Source organism: Ctenopharyngodon idella, chromosome 3, assembly GCF_019924925.1.
Source record: "Ctenopharyngodon idella isolate HZGC_01 chromosome 3, HZGC01, whole genome shotgun sequence".
Classification (NCBI taxonomy): Eukaryota; Metazoa; Chordata; class Actinopteri; order Cypriniformes; family Xenocyprididae; genus Ctenopharyngodon; species Ctenopharyngodon idella.
The window spans coordinates 8,961,734-8,983,994 of NC_067222.1; the positions used below are offsets into that span (position 1 = coordinate 8,961,734).

A 22,261-nucleotide genomic window follows, 5' to 3' on the forward strand; every position below is an offset into this window, starting at 1 on the left:
TGCCCTTGGGAGGTGTGGTACCTGGTAGCAGTTCGATGGCGCAATCCCCAGGGAGATGAGGTGGTAATTCAGTCGACTTCTGTTTGCTGAATGCCACAGCCAAATCGGCCTATTCGGCCGGGATGTTAAGCTTTTCGGGGTTGGTGTCGTTCAGCTGGGCCGTTTGGATTGGCAGGGGGATGACTGGCTGTAAGCAGTTTTTATGGCAAGCGCCGTCCCACTGCAATATCTGTCCCTCCTTCCATGAAATATGTGGATCATGGGTTCGAAACCACGGCAGACCAAGGATAATGGGGTTGTTGGGTGAATGAATGACATAGAACTGTATGCGTTCATGGTGAAGGATTCCGATCTGCAGTCCGAGTTCCTCGGTGATATATGCCACTCTTCCTCCTCCGATCGGCTTTCCATCTAGCGCCTCCACTGTTAACGGAAAATGGCAGTCTGTTAAGGGTATATTGTGTTCTTTAACGAAAGTGTCAGACATGAAATTCCCAGCTGCACCAGAGTCCAGAAGGGCTTGTGCGGAGACAATTTGTTCATTAACACTGACTTGAACGGGGATCTTGAGGCAGGTGGGTGAGTAATCAGATAGGACGGAGGAACTCACCGCTTTGGGTCTGGTTGGCGTGGGACGCACTGGGCAGTTAATCTTGAAGTGACCGGCCTGACCACAATACAAACAAAGGTGCCTTTGAAGTCTCCACTCTCGCTCCTCGGGTTGAAGCGGAGAATAGCCCAGCTGCATGGGTTCTGGGTTTGCGCTGGTAGAACTGGCGGCTCGCATGGGGCGTCGTGAGCGGATGAGATTATCAATGTGAATGGAAAGTTCGATGAATGAATTCAATGAGTTACCTTCATCCCGACAGGCGAGCTCCGCTTGCAATTCCATGGTCAGGCCTCGACGAAACAGTAATTTCAGTGTGTCGTCCACCCAGTTGGTTTGCGCCGCCAGAGTGCGAAACTGCAAAGCATACTCAGCCGCCGTTGATTTGCCCTGAGAGAGTGAGAGCAGCTGATCGCCCGGACTTTGACCCCCCGCGGGATGTTCAAACACCTCTCTGAAGCGTCGTAGGAACTCGGCGAATGTGGGGAATACTGAGCTGTCATCTCTCCAGACAGCAGTGGCCCAATCCAGCGCTTTGCCGGTAAGCAGAGAGCACACAAAGGATATGCGACTGGTTTCTGTGGGATACAGCGAGGGTTGTTGATTAACGTATAGTGAACATTGGAGAAGGAAACCCTTACACTTCGTTGGTGTGCCATCGAACTTCTCGGGCAGAGCTAGGCGGGGATTCACCACTGGAGAGGCGGGAAAGGCTGGCGTGGCAGGCGCAGCGAGCGGCGGCGTGACGACCTCGGCGGAAGTGAGTCGTAGGCCTTGTAGCGTCTTCACCAATTCCTCTGTTAGCGACGTCAGGCGGTTCAGTTGATGGTGATGCATCGCTAGCTGATTGGCTTGAGCGGATAGCTCGGTGGAAATCTGTGACCAAGCCGCTGGATCGCTGGATGGCGAAGTCTTCTGTAGTGATGGGTCAACAGCGTGTGGATCCATAAGCAGCTTTATTAGACACAGCAGCAGTACAGAAAAGGGTAGAGCAATACCATAGTCAGGGACAGGCAGGGGTCGAGGCAGGCAGCGAGAATCAGAGACGGGTCACAGGCAGAGATCAAGACAGGCAGCAAACAATAACAGTCCAAGGTACAGGCAAAGTTCAGGGCAGGCGGCAGAGGTTCACAGATAACAAACGGTCCGGGTAATAACAAGATATCAGTCCACAGAAATAACGCTCAGAAATGACTACCGTAGCAAATCAAGACTTCGCAAAGATGTGGTGTGCGTGTGAGGCTTAAATAGTGTGTGTGTGTGATGTGGTGCAGGTGAAAGTGAAAGTGCAATCAGTCCCAGGAATGAGGGCCTATGGGAAATGGAGTCCGAATGGCAAAGAGTCAATATTCCGGAGATGGCTCCCTCCGGCGGTCCGGAGGATGAGCCGTGGGAGCCATATTCACGACAGAGCCCCCACCCTGCGAGCGGCTCCAGACGCGAGGAGGCGGACGCTGGGGTCTGCCACGTGGTCGGGGGGCCGGTCTCTCCGGGTGCGTCCGATGGAATTCTTCCATGAGTGCAGGGTCCAGGATATTACCCGCGTCGACCCAGGATCGCTCCTCCGGGCCGTACCCCTCCCAGTCGACCAGATATTGCAGTCTCCGACCCCGGCGCCTTGAATCGAGCAGTTCTCGGACTTGATAGGCCTCCTCGCCCTCAATCATCAGTGGTGGGGGATGACGGCCCTCGGCTCCCTCCGGCTCCCCTCTCGGCCCTCCGGAGGGTTTCAGCAGCGAAACATGGAAAGTGGGAGAGATACGATAATTAGCAGGTAAATTTAACCGAAAAGAAACAGGAGTAATTTGTCTGGTAATTTGGAAAGGCCCTACAAACCTGGGACTGAGTTTCTTGCAGGGAAGTCTCAGCTGTAAGTCCCTGGTGGATAGCCAGACCCATTGCCCCACAGTGTACGGGGGGTTCAGTCGTCGGTGTCGGTTGGCCTGGACCTCTTGTCTCCTGATAGCGCGTTGCAGATGGTGATGAGCCAGGTCCCACGTCTCCTCACTCCTTCGCATCCATTCGTTGACTGACGGGAGTTCAGAGGGTTCACCTGACCACGGGAACAGGGGAGGTTGATAGCCTAGGACGCACTGGAAGGGGGTAATCCCTGTGGCTGGTTTTCTGAGGGAATTTTGAGCGTATTCGGCCCACATCAAGTATCGACTCCATTCTAGCTGGTCTCTTTGGCAGTAGGTGTGGAGGAAGCGGGTAAGTTCCTGATTCATTCGCTCCGTCTGCCCGTTGGATTCGGGGTGGTAGCCAGACGTGAGACTGACGTTGACATTTAGGTTCTTGAAGAACGCTGACCAGACTCGAGAAGTAAACTGAGGACCTCTGTCTGACACTATGTCCTCAGGTAATCCATAAAACCTGAAGACGAAATTGCAGAGCAATTCGGCGGTCTCGAAAGCAGTGGGGAGCTTGGGCAGAGGAATGAGGCGGCAGGCCTTTGAGAAGCGATCAACAACAGTGAGGATGGTGGTGTTGCCCTGTGAAGCAGGAAGGTCGGTGACAAAGTCTATGGCGATGTGTGACCAGGGGCGTTGTGGAATGGGCAGTGGCTGAAGCAGGCCAGCTGGGGACTGGTGAGGGGTCTTGGATGTTTGGCAGGCTGTGCAGTTGTGGACAAACTGAGTGACGTCTTGGAGCATGGAGTCCCACCAGAATTGATTTTGGAGAAGGCTGTGAGTGGCGGTGATGCCTGGGTGACCAGAACTGGGGAGGTCATGAACGTGGTGCAAAAGTTTGTCTCTTAGGGGAGCTGGTACGAATGTGCGGCCCGGCGGACATGCAGTTGGTGGTGCGGACTGTTCGTTGGCCTGCGTTATTTCTGACATTATATCCCACAGGATTGGAGCTAGAAGGAGTGAGGTGGGAATGATATGTTCTTCGGTGTCTGATCTCTCTACCTGGTCTGTCTGACGGGATAGGGTGTCGGCTTTAGTGTTCTTGGATCCAGGTCTATAAGTCACTTTAAAATGGAAGCGGGTGAAGAACATGGCCCATCGAGCCTGGCGGGGATTCAAGCGCTTGGCGGAGCGGAGGTACTCTAAGTTTTTATGGTCGGTGAGCACGGTGAATGGGTGTTGGGCTCCCTCCAACCAATGGCGCCATTCCTCCAGCGCCGCTTTCATCGCCAGTAACTCACAGTCACCCACGTCATAATTTCGCTCTGCCGCAGATAACTTTCTGGAATAGAAGGCGCAGGGAAACATTTTCTCAGGGGTACCCTGGCGCTGAGACAGAATGGCTCCAATGCCGGTGTTAGAGGCGTCTACTTCCACTATGAAGGGTCAATCAGGGTCTGGGTGACGAAGAATGGGTGCCGTGGTGAACCGTTCCTTTAGCTCGGTGAATGCTTTATCAGCCTCTGGGGACCAGTGCAAGCGAGATGTCTGACGTTTAGTCATGGTGGTTAATGGAGCTGCAACGCTGCTGAAATTGCGTATGAACCGCCTGTAGAAATTTGCAAAGCCCAGAAACCTCTGTAGTTCTTTGAGTGTATGTGGTTTGGGCCAGTCAAGTACAGCTTTGACCTTGCTATCATCCATAGCGACCCCGTCTCGGCTGATGACATACCCCAGAAAGGAGGTGGAGGTTTGATGGAACTCGCACTTTTCTGCTTTGGCATATAATTGATGCTGGATAAGTCTGTGGTCTCGGTGGTCGTGGAGAAAGCAGTCTTCCATTCGTCTCCCTCCCTTATACGAATGAGGTTATAAGCACAGCGGAGGTCCAGCTTGGTGAAGTACTCAGCCTGTCGTAATTGTACAAGAGCAGCGGGCACCAGAGGCAGGGGATAACGGAACTTGACGGTGATGTCATTCAAACCTCGGTAATCTATGCAGGGTCGTAGTCCTCCATCTTTCTTTTTCACAAAGAAGAAGCCTGACGAGGCGGGTGACGTGGATGGTCGAATGAACCCCTTGGCTAACTCCTCCTCAATGTACGTTTTCATAGCAGCGGACTCGGGCTGTGACAAAGGGAAGATTCTGCCCTTGGGAGGTGTGGTACCTGGTAGCAGTTCGATGGCGCAATCCCCAGGGAGATGAGGTGGTAATTCAGTCGACTTCTGTTTGCTGAATGCCACAGCCAAATCGGCCTATTCGGCCGGGATGTTAAGCTTTTCGGGGTTGGTGTCGTTCAGCTGGGCCGTTTGGATTGGCAGGGGGATGACTGGCTGTAAGCAGTTTTTATGGCAAGCGCCGTCCCACTGCAATATCTGTCCCTCCTTCCATGAAATATGTGGATCATGGGTTCGAAACCACGGCAGACCAAGGATAATGGGGTTGTTGGGTGAATGAATGACATAGAACTGTATGCGTTCATGGTGAAGGATTCCGATCTGCAGTCCGAGTTCCTCGGTGATATATGCCACTCTTCCTCCTCCGATCGGCTTTCCATCTAGCGCCTCCACTGTTAACGGAAAATGGCAGTCTGTTAAGGGTATATTGTGTTCTTTAACGAAAGTGTCAGACATGAAATTCCCAGCTGCACCAGAGTCCAGAAGGGCTTGTGCGGAGACAATTTGTTCATTAACACTGACTTGAACGGGGATCTTGAGGCAGGTGGGTGAGTAATCAGATAGGACGGAGGAACTCACCGCTTTGGGTCTGGTTGGCGTGGGACGCACTGGGCAGTTAATCTTGAAGTGACCGGCCTGACCACAATACAAACAAAGGTGCCTTTGAAGTCTCCACTCTCGCTCCTCGGGTTGAAGCGGAGAATAGCCCAGCTGCATGGGTTCTGGGTTTGCGCTGGTAGAACTGGCGGCTCGCATGGGGCGTCGTGAGCGGATGAGATTATCAATGTGAATGGAAAGTTCGATGAATGAATTCAATGAGTTACCTTCATCCCGACAGGCGAGCTCCGCTTGCAATTCCATGGTCAGGCCTCGACGAAACAGTAATTTCAGTGTGTCGTCCACCCAGTTGGTTTGCGCCGCCAGAGTGCGAAACTGCAAAGCATACTCAGCCGCCATTGATTTGCCCTGAGAGAGTGAGAGCAGCTGATCGCCCGGACTTTGACCCCCCGCGGGATGTTCAAACACCTCTCTGAAGCGTCGTAGGAACTCGGCGAATGTGGGGAATACTGAGCTGTCATCTCTCCAGACAGCAGTGGCCCAATCCAGCGCTTTGCCGGTAAGCAGAGAGCACACAAAGGATATGCGACTGGTTTCTGTGGGATACAGCGAGGGTTGTTGATTAACGTATAGTGAACATTGGAGAAGGAAACCCTTACACTTCGTTGGTGTGCCATCGAACTTCTCGGGCAGAGCTAGGCGGGGATTCACCACTGGAGAGGCGGGAAAGGCTGGCGTGGCAGGCGCAGCGAGCGGCGGCGTGACGACCTCGGCGGAAGTGAGTCGTAGGCCTTGTAGCGTCTTCACCAATTCCTCTGTTAGCGACGTCAGGCGGTTCAGTTGATGGTGATGCATCGCTAGCTGATTGGCTTGAGCGGATAGCTCGGTGGAAATCTGTGACCAAGCCGCTGGATCGCTGGATGGCGAAGTCTTCTGTAGTGATGGGTCAACAGCGTGTGGATCCATAAGCAGCTTTATTAGACACAGCAGCAGTACAGAAAAGGGTAGAGCAATACCATAGTCAGGGACAGGCAGGGGTCGAGGCAGGCAGCGAGAATCAGAGACGGGTCACAGGCAGAGATCAAGACAGGCAGCAAACAATAACAGTCCAAGGTACAGGCAAAGTTCAGGGCAGGCGGCAGAGGTTCACAGATAACAAACGGTCCGGGTAATAACAAGATATCAGTCCACAGAAATAACGCTCAGAAATGACTACCATAGCAAATCAAGACTTCGCAAAGATGTGGTGTGCGTGTGAGGCTTAAATAGTGTGTGTGTGTGATGTGGTGCAGGTGAAAGTGCAATCAGTCCCAGGAATGAGGGCCTATGGGAAATGGAGTCTGAATGGCAAAGAGTCAATATTCCGGAGATGGCTCCCTCCGGCGGTCCGGAAGATGAGCCGTGGGAGCCATATTCACGACAATTGCTTTCTAAAAAGGAACATAGTTGTGATGATACTGCCTTTTCTAGTATTTTTGACAGAAAAGTGAGATTTGAGATCGGTCTGTAATTGACTAATTCTCTACGATCAAGTTGTGGTTTTTAATAAGAGGTTTAATAATAGCCAGCTTAAAAGTTTTCTTGTTAATTTAGCCACTGTATCAAATAAATACCTAGGGTTGTGCTTATTTTCTTCTAAAAGTTTTGAAAAATAGGCAGATCTAGCAGTTTTTAAGGCCTTTCTGTACTCAATCATTCTCTCTCTTCACGAAATGCGAAATACTTCTAGTTTTGTTTTCTTCCAGCTGCGCTCCATTTTTCTGGCTGCTACCTTTAGGGCCCGAGTGTGCTCATTGTACCACGGCGTTGGATTAATTTCCTTAATCTTTTTTAAACGCAAAGGAGCAACTGAGTCTAATGTGCTGGAAAAGACAGAGGCAATAGTTTCTGTTGCAACATCGAGGTCTTCTAAGCTGTCTGGTATGCTAAGGTGATGAAACTGATCAGGAAGATTATTTATAAAGCGATCTTTAGTGGTAGAAGTGATGGTTCTACCATATTTATGGCAGGGAGGCAGTTTAGCCGCCTTGACTAAATGTAGTATACACGAGACTAGATAATGATCTGAGATGTCGTCACTCTGCTGCAGAATTTCAACGGCATCAATATCGATTCCATGTGACAATATTAGATCTAAAGTATGATTACGACAATGAGTGGGTCCTGACACGTGTTGTCTAACTCCAATAGAGTTTAGAATGTCTGTAAATGCCAATCCTAATGCATCTTTTTCATTATCTACATGGATATTAAAATCACCAACAACAAGGACTTTATCTGCAGCTAGTACTAACTCTGATAGAAAATCAGCAAATTCTTTGATAAAGTCTGTATGGTGGATTTAAAATGTTCAATATTCCAAGGGGATCACTTGCCTTTGCTAAAAACAGAAGGAGATTGTTATTAAATATTATATTATTATATATAATATATTATTATATTATATTATAATTTTATATTATATTATTATATTATATAAGGCATTTTATTATATTATCATATATTAGGAGATTATTATATATAAGTGTATATATCGGGCCATATGATTGCTGGCCAATTGGACATACATGTAGTCCATTCGTGGTCTGAAATAGCGTAGGGATCTGGTAATGTCTCACCATTACTGAGAGTTAATTTCTTAATATAATCCGCGCTACCAAGGCTTCCAAAGTAATTGAAGCTAGCCATTTCCTCACTGCCACACACCTAGCTAGCTGTCAGACGTCTCATGTCTTGTACAGTATGTTTACAGTATCAGATTTCTATCAAATGTGACGGGTCGTGACATAGCCTTGTCGTAAAGATTTAGGATAGAAAGGCTCAACAACCAACAAAACCAGGTAAGTTCATAAATTCATAGCGTATGTCAGGTTTTTTATGATTAGCAAACTTAGTTGGACAATTTCATTCAGAAACCTGATAACTAACATTATAACTTAGGCTAGTCAACTGTTGTTAGCTAATGTTTTACATAATGTTATATTAATATGCAAATGAAACACAAAGAGATCCAACTCTGAAATTGCAGTTTATTATTGAGTCAACAAGAATTTACAAACAATGCGAAATCTACGTTAATTACAATGGTTGATTAATGTTACAATCTTCTACAGGTGTTATTCCGAGTTCTGCATAACGTTACATGCCAAGAATTGCATGTACCCCCAAGTACTGTTTAAAAACTATATAATATTCTTTGTGGGGTTCATTAATGGTGATAAATAATTCAGCAGAACAGATGTTGTAGGCTACCTGTAGAGATTTGTATCCACCTCTTTTCTCAGCATAAATGACTGTTACCTCCCGTGAAGTGCATGCAGAACTCGGCATAACACCTGCTAGCGATTGTTCCTATTCTCTGGTTTTCTGTCTGAATGAAATGTCACTTTATCATTGTGTATCAGACATTGCCACCTTGTGGAATAAAGGTGAATTGCACTTATTCCGTCATCAAAGATTCAATTATTGTTGTGCAGAAAAAATATATATAATATGTACACTGATACACACCTTGGGTCGTTAGCGACCCTATACAATTTTTACAAAAAATGAATGGGAAAACAAGCATTCTTTTATAATTTTATGATTTTTTTTTTTTTTTTCTTGTTATATTGTATATAATGAATTGATTGAGGAATACAAAGGAGAAAGAAGGTTGATGTCTATCTTTAAAAATGAATGAGGAGGATGGTAGTGAATTATGTCCCGGGTCGATAAAGACCCGAGGTATGCATTTAAGGGTTACAGATTCTCGTTTTAGACTTCTAATTCATGACCAGTGTTTTGTTTTGCTCTATCTTCTGCGCCTCCACATTCGTCATTGCTTCAGATCGAAGGTTGCTCTTCCGCCCAAATCGACTTGTGAAGTATGCATATTGTCATACATATAGGATGGCTTAACGGTGAGTAAATCATGGGACTTCAACTGGGTGCTCACCTGTATGTAATTAAACACATCGGCTTCTCATGTCTCATGTTTTCATTTTATTCTGGAGAATGAACTCATGCTCTGTTGCTGGAGAGGGATGGGAATTACAGTTACAAGTTACAATAGATTACCCGCAGTGTGAATTGTTAAAATGACGGATAGCCTTCAGGTTTTTTCTGTATCAGTGAAATAACATTTTAGGTTAGTGCAACCTCTGGTTAATAGGAACATTTAAAAAAAAAAAAAAAAAAAGAGCAGAAAATCCATGTGTTTCCCCTAATGTAGACAAACCTTTTGAAGATGATAACAGAATGTTGGGTGTGAAAAGCTAAAAGTGAAAATTTGAATTGAAAAAAAAAAAATTAATACACATTCTTGCATAATTTTCAGGTGCTGAAGGTGAAGCGGATGATCAGGAACGTTTGAGGATTGTGCTGATCGGTAGGACAGGAAATGGAAAGAGTGCAACAGGAAACACAATTCTGGGAAGAAATGAGTTTCATAGCCGATTAAACGCAGATTCAGTGACGACTGTTTGTGAGAAGGGAGTTGGTGAAGTTGATGGTCGATCAGTAGCTGTTGTTGATACTCCAGGTCTCTTTGACACGACACTGAACAATGATAAAGTGGTGGAAGAAATTGTGAAATGTGTTTCACTGTCATCACCTGGACCTCATGTGTTTGTCATTGTGTTGAGTTTGGGAAGATTCACCAAAGAAGAAACAGACACTGTAGATCTGATAAAGAAGATCTTCGGTTCAAAATCTGCTCAGTTCAGCATCATTCTGTTCACTAGAGGAGATGATCTCGATGATGAGTCTATAGAAGATTATGTGGAGAGAAATAGCAATCAAGAACTGAAGAAACTGATCAGAGATTGTGGAAACAGATTCCTGGCTTTCAATAACAAAGAAAAACAAGACAAAACTCAAGTGATTCAACTGTTAAACATGACAGAAGAGCTGAAAAATACTAATGAGGGTCGATACTTCACTAACAGCATGTTTGAGGAGGCAGAGATGAGCATTAAAAAGAGAATGGAGGAAATAATGAAAGAGAGAGAGAGAGAAATACAGGCTCGAAATGAGGCATTAAAGGCCAAATATGAGATGGAAATGGAAGAGCTCAAAAAGAGACTTGAGGAAGAGAAAAGAAAAGCAGAAGAGGAAAGAAAACAAAGAGAGAATGAGTTCAATGAAAAAGAGGAAAAACTGATAAAGAATTTTGAAGAACAACACAAAATAGAACAGAAGAAACGAGAGATGGAGAAGGAGAAACGATTAGAGGATGAAAAAGAGCAACAAGTTGAATACCATAAAAAAATTGAGGAAATGAAGAGAGAGGTTGAAAATCAGAGATTACAGTATGAAAACAAGCAAAAAGAAAGAGAAGAAGAAGATAGAAAGAGAGAAGAGAAATACAGACAAGATCTAGAAAAGATGAAAAATGAACAACAGCATATTATAGAAGACTTACGAATGAAACAAGAAGAGGAAATTAAAAGGAAAGAATTAGAGGAAAGAAAGAGGACTGAACAAGAAGAGAAAGAAAGACAGGAATGGGAGAGAAAAATAAAAGATGCTGTAAATGACAGAAAAGAGACTCAAGAGGAAATTAAACGACAGCAGAGAGAATGGGAGGGTGAAAAGAAACGACAGATGAAAGAACGAGAGGAAGATGAAAGAAAGAGAAAAGAGAAACACGAGGAACAACTAAGAGAAAAACAAGAAGAAATGGAGAAAATGAAAAAGAGATTTGAAAGAGAGAGAGAAGAAGAAAGACAGAAAATAGAGGAGGAGAGACAGAAACAGAGAAGAGAGAAAGAAGAAAAAGAGAGAGAATATGAAGAAAAGAAAACTGAAATGAAAAGACATTATGAACAACTGGAACAAGAGAGAAAAGAGGAGTGGGAGAGAAGAAAACGAGAAGATGAAGAGAGACGAGAAGAAGAGAGAAAGAGGTGGAAGAAAATGATTGAAGATCTGAAACAAGATCAAGAAGAAGAGATCAAGAGAAGAGAAACAGAGGAGAAGGAGAGAAAAGAAAGAGAAGAGAAAGAGCAAGATGAAATTAAACGGAAACATGAAAAGGAATTAAAAGACATGAAGAAGAAACATGAAGATGAAGCCAGAAAACAAGCAGAAGAAACAAATGAATTAAAAGAGAGAAAAGAAGAGCTCCAACAGAAGCTGGAAGAACATCAGAAACAACAGAAATTACTGAAAGAACTCTTTAAACAACTGAAAGACCAGAAAGAAAAGGAAATAAAAGAGCTGCAAGAAGAAGTTAAAAAACTCTGTCAAAGCCTACAAGACCAAAAAGAAAAAGAAATAAATTATTTAAAAGAACAAGCTGAAACACTCATTGAACATCTGAAAGACCAGAAAGGGGAAAAAATTGAGGCACTACAAGAAGAAGTTAAAAAACTCTGTCAAAGCCTGCAAGACATGAAAGGAGACAAAATAAAAGAGATACAACAAGAAGGTGAAAAACTCAACCAACGTCTGCAAGACAAGAAAATGGAACATTTAAACAACCTCATAAAAGAAGCTGAAGAAAGAGAGAAAAAATCAGGCAACCCATGTGTCATTCTGTGATTTTCACAGCATCTAAAATAATTAATGTATTAATCTAAACATAACATTTCTTACCTATCTATCATTTCTGTTCAGTGGGATGCTATTTGATTGAAATTGTCTTTTTGCCTTTTAGATTTAAAAAAGGGGGAGGAAAACTTTGTAACAGTGTTTTTTCCTCTAAAGAATGGCACCAAACAGACCGTATTAATAATACATATTTTGTTAATTTTTATAATATTTAATTATCTGCCAACGTTCTTTAAGTTTTTGTGCATTATGGAAAATTGTCCCAAACTGAACTCAAATCACCCGAATGGTGGAAAGAAGGGAAAGTTGAGTTTAGGGCAATGAGTTTCTAAGCTCTGGTTCAACTGTGCAACACGAGGGGTGAGCAAAATGTATGGCATCAGAAATTCATCGACCATCCGATTATCAGTTGGGAGAGGTTTATCACCTCTTGTTTCTCCTTGTACTATGTACAACAAACAACGCACGACAAAGCTGAAATATGGCCTGACTCATAAAAAGAGTCACCCAAATTAGAATTTGTCTCAAAATCAGACGAAAATCACACAGTTTATGCCTGGCTTAAGGCAAAGTCAGTTGTAGTTCTTGTTGTTTCTCTTTCCTTCAGTGATTCTGCTTGTTATCATCAGATGTTCATCACTATGCTCAATCATCACTCAATCACTTAATTATCTAATGAACTCAAACACTGCTTTAGTGTCAAGTTTACAGTTTTTTTCAACTGCTTACACACTTTTCAAAACTTTGCCTCTTTTTTTCAGAACTTTACACACAAATCCAAGAATTGCAAACACAAATGCAAAATGCCTCACATCTCTTGCAAAATGAAGCACTACATCTCAAAAGCAAACATTTTTCTTATGTTGCAAACACATTTGCCATAATATTCTATTTTTTTGATATATCATATACACACAGTTATTCAAAACCTAAAGCTCTTCTTTCATGAGGTCCTATGTACATTTCTGTCCAAGACTGAAAGTAATTGGCAGAGAGATGTTAGAAAATGCATGGTAAACGTGAAAGTAAGATTAAACCAAACTAAGCATTTGTGGTTGTGAATACAGTATTACCCAGTATGAAAGAGAAAAGAAATACATCAACCATGTGTAGTTGGACAGAAACAATGGCTGTGTTTAAAAAAGGAAATCAAGATACCTCCTGTTAGATTTTTGTCTGTTACATAGAGAATTGTGTGTTGTGTTTTGCAAAAAGTGTTTTATGAAATTGAAAACTGAGTTGAAGTCTGAGAATTAGTGTGTGGCTTTGCAGATTTGATGTGTGGTTCTGGTGTTTGAGTGTCAGGTTTCAGAAATTGTGTGACAGGTAAGGATTTTGTGTGTAAGCAGTTGAAAAACACTGTAACACCTTGCTGGGGGTTCACATATAAACACCTAGTGGTGTTAGGTGATTTTGATGTGTAACATTCATTCATTATAATGGGATTTTGGCAATATTGTGATTACACTTTACCTCATGGAAATGCAATACTTTGTTTGATCAAACAAATGCAATTAAGCACATAATTGTAGTAAGCGTCACATTAAACTAGGTGGTGTATGCCGATTTTAATCACAGTAGGTAGGCATGTAAACACCTTAATCGCATTATTACCACTCTGACCAAAGTGCACATGTGCTCGGATGTACACGGATGCCTTTATGAATGAACTCCGTGACATTATTCTGAAGTTTTCTCTTCACCAAATCACTAAACTCTGTCAACACAACTCGCTGCGCAGTCTCTGCTCTGTATCTTCATCCAGACGGTGTAAAGACTGTGACGCAAGCATAGACAAACCTGGCATTGTGATGTTCATCATGGCGTGGTACGTCCAATATTACAAATGTATTTCAAATTTGATGTAAGTAGATTAAAACAATGGAAGGTAACATGCATATTGTTAGTGTGGTATAACCACTTATTTGTAAATAATCAGAGTAATGAAAATTGAAATGAAAATACTCTGATTATGAGAAATAATTGCATTATTGGTGCACATGTAAACGTATTGAACAAATGTTCTATTAATTTTACTGTTTTACTCTTGCGGAAGGTGAACTGCACCAGAGATTAATCTTGACGACACTCGCAAGGAAATAGAAAAGTACATAATCAAACTCTTACAACATTTAAACTTCATTAGAAATACATACTGAGTTACTAAACAATCTTTGTCAGAGAATACACTTGTTTGTTTACAGTTTGAACGTGCTCGTTTCCATTTGTTTAATTTCAAGATCTGATGTGAATTATCCATTGTTGCTTTTGGTATGGCTACAAAATGATATTAAAAAATGTTACACGCTTTTAACATTAAATAAAGCACATACACATTACCTGATATTATCATTGCCATACTTTGTGTTGTTGTTCCAGCCGCAACGTTGCAGAAAAATAGAAACTGTTTCTAAAATACAATCTCTGCATGTTGCCATTGCAAATCCATATATCATTTGTTTTTTTATTTAATATTGAAAGTAGAAACATTAAAAAAAAAAAAGCAATTGAAAACAACAACAACAACAAAAAAAAACAGCTAACGGGGAACATTCTCATAACTTTGGCTAACATTCTGTCAAGGTTCTCTTAAAGTTATGAACAAACATCCTTCCAGTAATGTTAATAGAACATTTGTTCAATGTTATCTGGTCTTTAATAATGGTCTCAAAAGATTGGGAAAAAAAAAAAAAAAACATTCTTCAAATGTCCTTTAAATATTAAGGATAACTAACTTTTTGGCTTAAAAAGGGTTTAATGTTGGATGATACACAACAAAATCCCCTGTGTTTCATTAACACCGCTCAGTGTTCTCATGTGTCATACACAACAGAGTTAAATGTAACACTTAAGCAGTGCTGGAGCTTATTAAATAATTAAGTGACGGCACACTGAAGGAAAGAGGAACAAAGATTTGAAGTCACCATTGTGTTGATCAGTGTTTCATGTAGTTGGGCACTTGACTCTTGATTGTTTTGTTAATTTGTTCTGGCTGTTTTATTAGTGTTCAGAAAACATGTTCACTGCATCAGAAGAAGCCATTACAGAATAACATAAGGTGATATTAACTGTTAATTAATGTCATTGTGACGTGATTTGATTCACTGATTGGAAGTCTGTTTTGTCATTAATTAATTTGTATATTGTGCTTCTGAACGTGATACTCCTGACAATCAGATATACTGAAAAATCATAAAACCATTTTGTGAGCATGAAGTTATTAACTTCAGTGCCATTTAGACACTCACAGACATCAACAATCAGCATATAAAACTAAACAATGGTGACATGCTTCATTTGTATACAGAATGTGCTGTTCCTAGTTCATAATGTTCCTAAAATTATACCAATTGTTATTATATATGCATATGTACTTAACCATGTTAAAGGAGCTTGTCTCTCAAGCCTTTTTACTTCTATATGTATGTAAAGGAAAGACTCTTAAAATGTGGTGTCACATTAAATTTTATTAAGTAACTTAGGGTAGAAAGCATTTATGTATTAGATTAAAATTGCTTATAAAAAATGTAATGCTGTACATAAGGCAGATGAAAAGGAGGAAGCAGAGAAGAAAAGCCAAGAGGAGAGCTAACAGGAGAAAATGTAGGCTACGTCAGAAACACCTTAAATGGATTGTGGAAGCCTTGCGGTTTTAAAACTGATGACAGTAGAAGAGAATCTAACCTCGGTAGTGGACTGCTTGAGTTTAAAAGACTGATGAGATGACTGCCCATTTAGATACTGACTGTGCAGTAACTCTCAATGCGAGAAAGCTGATTATACCTTTGATTGAAACTTTTCTTTATTTTATAACTTTGCTATTAACTTTTGTTTGCCATTATTTCTTGAAAATTGCTACTAATAAAGATAACTTCATAATAAAGTTCAGTTGTAAGTCATTTGCAAAATAATTCAGTATTTCAGTATTAATGATGAACTAATCATTTGCAAAACATTCATAAAAAATTCATGTTTTATTCATTTATAAGTTGCTTATAAATTTGTTAAATGATGAACAAATTATTTACAAAACATGACTATACATTCATAAATGATTAATAAGTGATATGTTAACATTTTATGAATGTTTTATTAATTTAGTTATAAGTCACTTATAAGTTATTAGTTAATGATGAACAAATCGTTTACAAACCATGACTACACATTACAATTGTGTATCTGTGGGATGTGCTGAACAAACAAGTCCGATCCACCTCACAACTTACAGGACTTAAAGGATCTGCTGCTAACATCTTGGTGTCAGATACCACAGCACACCTTCAGGGGTCTAGTGGAGTCCATGCCTCGATGGGTCAGGGCTGTTTTGGCAGCAAAAGGGGACCAACACAATATTAGGAAGGTGGTCATAATACTATGTCTGATCGGTGTATGTCTGTATGTTGGATTTACTCAAATCCACAAGTTGGTAACTTAATTATGTGTTTATTATATTATATTTGGGTAGCTATAATTATTATAATTTGCATTTGCATCCAAATTGAAGCTACAGAAACTATGTTAAATGTACAACATCAATGATCATTAAACGCTAACAGGTCTTTCTCTTTATGGGCATTTAGGAAGTGAATAATTGTAGCTGTATGAATTTAAATGTAATAATTGCATCACCTTTATATATTCATTATTGGGCATTCATATTTATGTTGTAACATTTATATTACATCTGAAAAGAGAAGTTACAAAAACTAAGATGATTCAACAAAAATAACCTCATAGGCCTACCACTTACCACTAAAGAAAATAAAAATAAAACAATATTGCTATTTAAGTTTTGATTTTAGACTTTTAGATATTGTCATGATTATTTTATGTCCATGGACTTTCTGTTTGTTGTCACTCCTGTCTTGTGTTCCCTGTTCCACATTGCCACCACTCTTCAGTCACCATGGACACTAACAATCCTCACAGCTGTCTGTCATTTACTTTTGTGTATTTAAGTTCCAGCCTGAGTTCAGCTCATTGTCTGGTATCATCTATGATAAATGTGTTTGCTATTGCCTGTCTTAGATTTATATTAAACTTTGCTGTATTGAACTTGAATATTATGCATTTGTCTGCCTTGCTGCAGCACCACGTGACAGATGACGTCACAGAATGACACTGTCCATTTTATTCTTCAAAGAGGAGAAAAGGAGAAACATAAAAATATGCCTCAGAAGATCAAGCAACCAGTTAGAGATAAACTTAACTGAATGAGAGGGAATTTAAAATGGAGAAAGAAGAATTATTTGGGGAGTACATTATAGAGTTAGAAATATTAATGTGTAATTAAATTCTGTGATGTTTGTCTTGATGTTTGTCCAGTTTTTTTTTTTTTTTTTTTTTTTTTTTTTCACGGACATTTTATTAACCAGTTATTAAAATACAAAGGAAATCTGTTAAGCATTCAAGCAAAGCAAAGAAAAGAAAGAAAAAAAAATGTTGGGAACTGTGATTAGCATTGGAAATACACTAAATATTACATGTATCAAAATAGAAATCCCACTGACCAATGTATTGGGATTTCTATTAAAGAAATGTTAAAAAGTCAAGGGTCAAGAGCTCAACTAAAGCAAACACTGATCTCCATGATGGTAACAAACAAAACACTTTCAATAAAATATCAACATTTAAACCTCAGTTAATTTTTCTGTAGATGTTTGACAGAAATAATGTCAATTTTGTTTGTAATAAGTGAAGCTGGTAAAATGTTTTTGGAGTTGTTTAATGCTCCTCTGCTGAAATCTTGGGTGGCGCTCTTGGAAAATGGTGAGCTAACTCTGGCTTTGGACTTCTGGCATGAGGATGTCCAGATTCCTTCTCCTGTCCACAGATCCAAAACCTGTTGTTTTTGTAAATGGTTCATACTTTCATAATCAAATTCTTGCCTGTGCTTTAGGAGGGGCCATTAATTTTGATCTTGTTTGGGATTTGTTTATTTATGAGGGAGATAGAAGTTCATTGTATTTTGTTTTCTTTTGGTTAGGTAATTTATTAGTTAAATAAAGTCCGATTCATTTCTGCGTACCGGTTCTTTTCAAGCAATTCGGCTCAATGAACTGGTTCAAAAAGCCAATTAATAGGTTCCTGACGTCATAAATGATGTCACTATATATTTCTCTTCTAACAACTCACTGTCATGTTATATCAATAAAACATTCAAATAAAGTCATTTGAGTCAGCGCATATTGAAACATTCAAATAATTCTGATTTGATTTGGACTGAAGCGGACTCTGAATTGGCTGGGACTGGAGGATACTCAGGGATCACAGGAAGAATGAACAGTCTTTTGGGAGTGGCCCTGCTGAGTAGGAGAGCATAGAGGATATATTGCACTAATGTGCAGCCATGAACATCCCACGGCAATGCAAAGGCTTGTCCAAACCTTTGGGAAACTGATAAATCTGCAAATCTGAAGTTACTGACATCAGTTTTTCTATTTTCCACATGCAGAAACTGTTACTGCAGGTCTGGACTCTGGAGTGCAGCATTACTTGTTTGGTCATCTTCATTCAGGTGAAAATACCACACCCTTTCTGATTCCACCAAGTAAGTTTTAAGATGCAATTGTGAGAGATTCCCTTCTTGTTTCTAGTGTCCTGTACTCTTAAAGGGTTAGTTCACCCAAAAATGAAAATTCTGTCATTTATTACTCATCCTCATGCCGTTCGACACCCATAAGACCTTCGTTGATCTTCGGAACACAAATTAAGATATTTTAGTTGAAATCCGATGGCTCCGTGAGGCCTGCATAGGAAGCAATGACATTTCCTCTCTCAAGATCCATAAAGGTACTTCAGCAGTTTGGCGGTTTGACACACGATCCGAATCATGATTCGACATGATATTTAAACTAGTTCATAAAAATAGAGACAAAAATAGAGATTAGAATTGACACAAATAAGGACCAGGTGAGATAGAAAATAAATAAATAAAAGTTAAGTATAAAAACTAAATTATTTTATCATTGAATCTGGTTACAATCTGGTTATAACAATAATGGTAAATGCTCAATGTAGCACAGATTCAGATTAGTTATGGAACCTTCAGTCCAAGCTACAGCAGAATTGTCATTAGTTATTTCAGTGCAAAACACATCCTCTCTAACTGCTGGGTTCCTGAGACCTCCAACTTCCATGATGTGGTTATACAGCTCCAGGACCAATGGCCTGCTGTACCATGATTTTTAAATGGTTGTAATACGTGTCTGTGAAATGCCAACGCTATCTCACGACCAAATCTTACGTATTTTACGAGGTGGCTAATTCGTACGATTTGTCTAAGCTCCAGAGACGGGTAGGTTTAGGGGCGGGGTTTGGGGTAGGTCATTTGTATGAATTCATACGAATTTGTCAACTCGTAAAATACGTACGAATTGCCGTGAGATCGGGTTGGTTAAGTCATATATAAATTATTTTTTATTTTTTTTATTTTTTAAAGAAAATGAGCGATGGTTTCACTAGATAAGACTCTTATTCCTCGTCTGGGATCGTGTAGAGCTCTTTGAAGCTGCACTGACATTTGGACCCTCAACCTGTTGAACCCCAGTGAAGTCCACTATATGGAGAAAAATCCTGGAATGTTTTCCTCAAAAACCTTCATTTCTTTTCAACTGAAGAAAGGAAGACACAAACATCTTGGATGACATGGGGCTGAGTAAATTATCAGGAAATTTGAATTGTGAAGTGAACTAATCCTTTAATGATTATATACTACTTTGATGTGTTATGTCTGGTTATTTCAGCTTTTCTAGTGGTAAAGTATCCATATGAGCTGTTTTAATTCATACCTTTAGGGTTCTTTGTAGAAAGAAAGTTCTATATAAAACCTTTGAGGGTTCTTTTGATTAAACCCTGTTCTATATGCAACCTTTTAAGGGTTCCAGATATGAAGCGACTGTCGTCTGTCTGTCAGTTAAGTATCTTTTTTGATTATACAATTACATGTGTTCAGCGCCAGATTCAAGTTTAAAGGGTTATTTCACCCAAAAATGAAAATCATTTTTCATTTCGTCATGGGTTACTCTTGTACTCTTGCGCATTCTGCATGTGGTCATCTGCCGGAAGCTATTTGAATTTATAAAGTTTTAAATATGGACATTTTTCTTACAAAACACAACCCTTCGCTTCAAAAGGCCTTTATTAACCCCCTGGAGCTGTATGGGTTATTTTTATTTTTTTTATGGATGGATGCATTTTTTCTGTCTTCAGAATTTCACTACCATTATAAACCATGGAGGACTAAGGATGTTTTTAAATATCTTGGATTGTGATCGTCTGAAAGAAGATTGTCATATACACCTGAGATGGCTTGAGGGTGAGTAAATCATGGGATCATTTTCAGTTTGGGGTAAACTATCCCTTTAAAATTCCCTCAAATGTCTTTGGTGTAAAATCTGAAGGACAGTGTGCAGCTTCACTCATGCACATAACAATCAAACATCTGTTGATTATCCAGTAACAACAGTGTTAATAATCAAAAGTATGTAAACTTTTGAACTGCTTCAGTTGTGTAAATTCAGTTACTTTGTCTCGTGGACTATATGTTAACAGCTATTGTGTGAAATAGCTTATTCATGGCAGTAGGCCTACTAAACAAAAACAATATGCAAACATGCACTTTTTATGATCCCTCTTAGGCCTATTTTGTTGCATCATTATCATTTTGTCGATTTTGCAAGATGTATAGGCCTACCTATTTACTGAAATGTGAATGCACAAATATCCAGTACAAATGTAGTCAATTTGTTAGAAATAACCACCTATAAATTACTGAATTAACATCAGAACTGTAGGCTACTTTCACTTTTGACTCGTGTGGTGCCGTTTGTCTCCGGAAGGAGGCGCTGTGAAGGAGGCGCCGATCTAAATCACATTTGCTCAAACCCGAAAGGTTCATTCATTCTCAGACCTCACGATTCACTATTAAGGAGTCTCCAGTTTAACCAAGAAAATAAAAAGATCCCTCAGAAGAACAAGAAACCAGTTAGAGGCAAACATAACTGGATGAGGGAGAATTTAAAATGGAGGTGGAAAAAGTAACTTGGATTGTATAATACGGTGGCCGGGAAGTGCAAAACAACATTACAAATTGTGAAACACTTTTACGAAGCTCGAGACAAATTTACCTTTTGGAAAACATTTTTACCTATCATAAAACACAGTTACATGGGAAAAACACTTTTACCAAGGACGACACAAATTTACATTTTAGAAAACAAATTAACAAGACGCAAAACACTTTTACCAGTCCCGAAACAAATTTACAATGACAGATTCTTCACAGAAAGGGAATGTACCACACACCAGAAGTGACGCGGTGAAAGGTGTTGTTGGTGGTGGTGGTGGTGAGCGCGGTAAATTCGTGTTGTGGTTGTGGAGTAAATGGCGTTAATAAAGTTTATGGTGACCGAACATGGACTGCTGCCGAGGGATGTTTTGCCCGTTTTGTGGCAAACACATGAGCAGCTTAACATGGTTTTGCTTTACGTGTGGTCGGTGTTTGGAGTTTCTAAAGGACGCGGACCAGCCGGAAACACAGTCTAGACAGCCGGACAGTGCTAAGCAAAGTAAGTTGTTATTTGTTATTTTTTTAGTGTAGCAAAACGCTAGCTATCTGAGGCCATATTAATAAAAATCAGTAATGCTAATAATGTTTTTTGAGCGGATTATAACTTTCTGTTTTGAAACGTAACTCTGTCCATTTCAGCAGAACCTCCATGCCCATCATACAAACAGTTCATGGAGTACAGAAGCTCAAAGTCAAAAGAACGGCAGTCTTTTAACTATGGGCCAAAAGGAAGATTTAAGCCTAAAGAAAGAAAGCACGTCCAGGTAAGTTGTACTGACCGTCCTATACAATTTTGCAATGCTCTACATGTATTTGTGTGTATGTGTATATTTATTTTACCTATGTATACATTAATTATATATCTTTGTTATTTTACTAGATAAATGTAGGATTGATGGCGCCACATGAAACTGATGGAACCGATTTAAAACTTAAGAGGGAAAACACTCCCGTTATTTACAGACCCGGAGGTAGCAGCACCTGATCTACTGAAACAAGCTGTACAGAAAATGAGAACATTTAGCAAGGACATGCACGAAGGTCCTTTTATATCCAGACTGCTCAGAGCTGGTCCGTGTGCCTGGGTCAGAAAGGCCATTCAAATTGGCAGAATGTAAAAAGGAAATATGAAAGGTATATTCCAGGATCACTTTCTGTGTTTCCGTCTGGTCCGCGTCCTTTAGAAACTCCAAACACCGACCACACGTAAAGCAAAACCGTGTTAAGCTGCTCATGTGTTTGCCACAAAACGGGCAAAACATCCCTTGGCAGCAGTCCATGTTCGGTCACCATAAACTTTATTTACGCCATTTTATGGCGGGCCGGAAGGTACATAATACACATTACACAGTTCTATACTGGGTTGCATGAATCAAGCAAATTCAGATCCATCAAACCCAAAAACAAAACACAAAAGTGATTTATGTAATTTTAATAAAATTAAGTATTCCCCTTAAGTAGCAAA

The 22,261-nt window shown here is 40.5% G+C and overlaps 1 protein-coding gene across 4 annotated transcripts in view; it reads left to right on the forward strand.

Annotated features, from left to right (window-relative positions):
* The window catches only part of LOC127509852 (GTPase IMAP family member 8-like), an 82,671-nt gene that overhangs the window by 39,802 nt on the left and 20,608 nt on the right, over positions 1 to 22,261 (forward strand). Inside the window, exons 8-9 of one of the 4 annotated variants that reach the window (XM_051888995.1) lie at positions 18,181 to 18,276; positions 19,605 to 20,043. In XM_051888995.1, coding sequence (XP_051744955.1) covers positions 18,181 to 18,276; positions 19,605 to 19,618 — 110 coding nt within the window. In that variant the 3' untranslated portion in view covers positions 19,619 to 20,043. Of the gene's footprint in view, positions 1 to 9,510; positions 15,610 to 18,180; positions 18,277 to 19,604; positions 21,059 to 22,261 lie in introns of those variants that run through there. The other 3 variants (XM_051888996.1, XM_051888997.1, XM_051888993.1) reach the window with 3 other exon arrangements.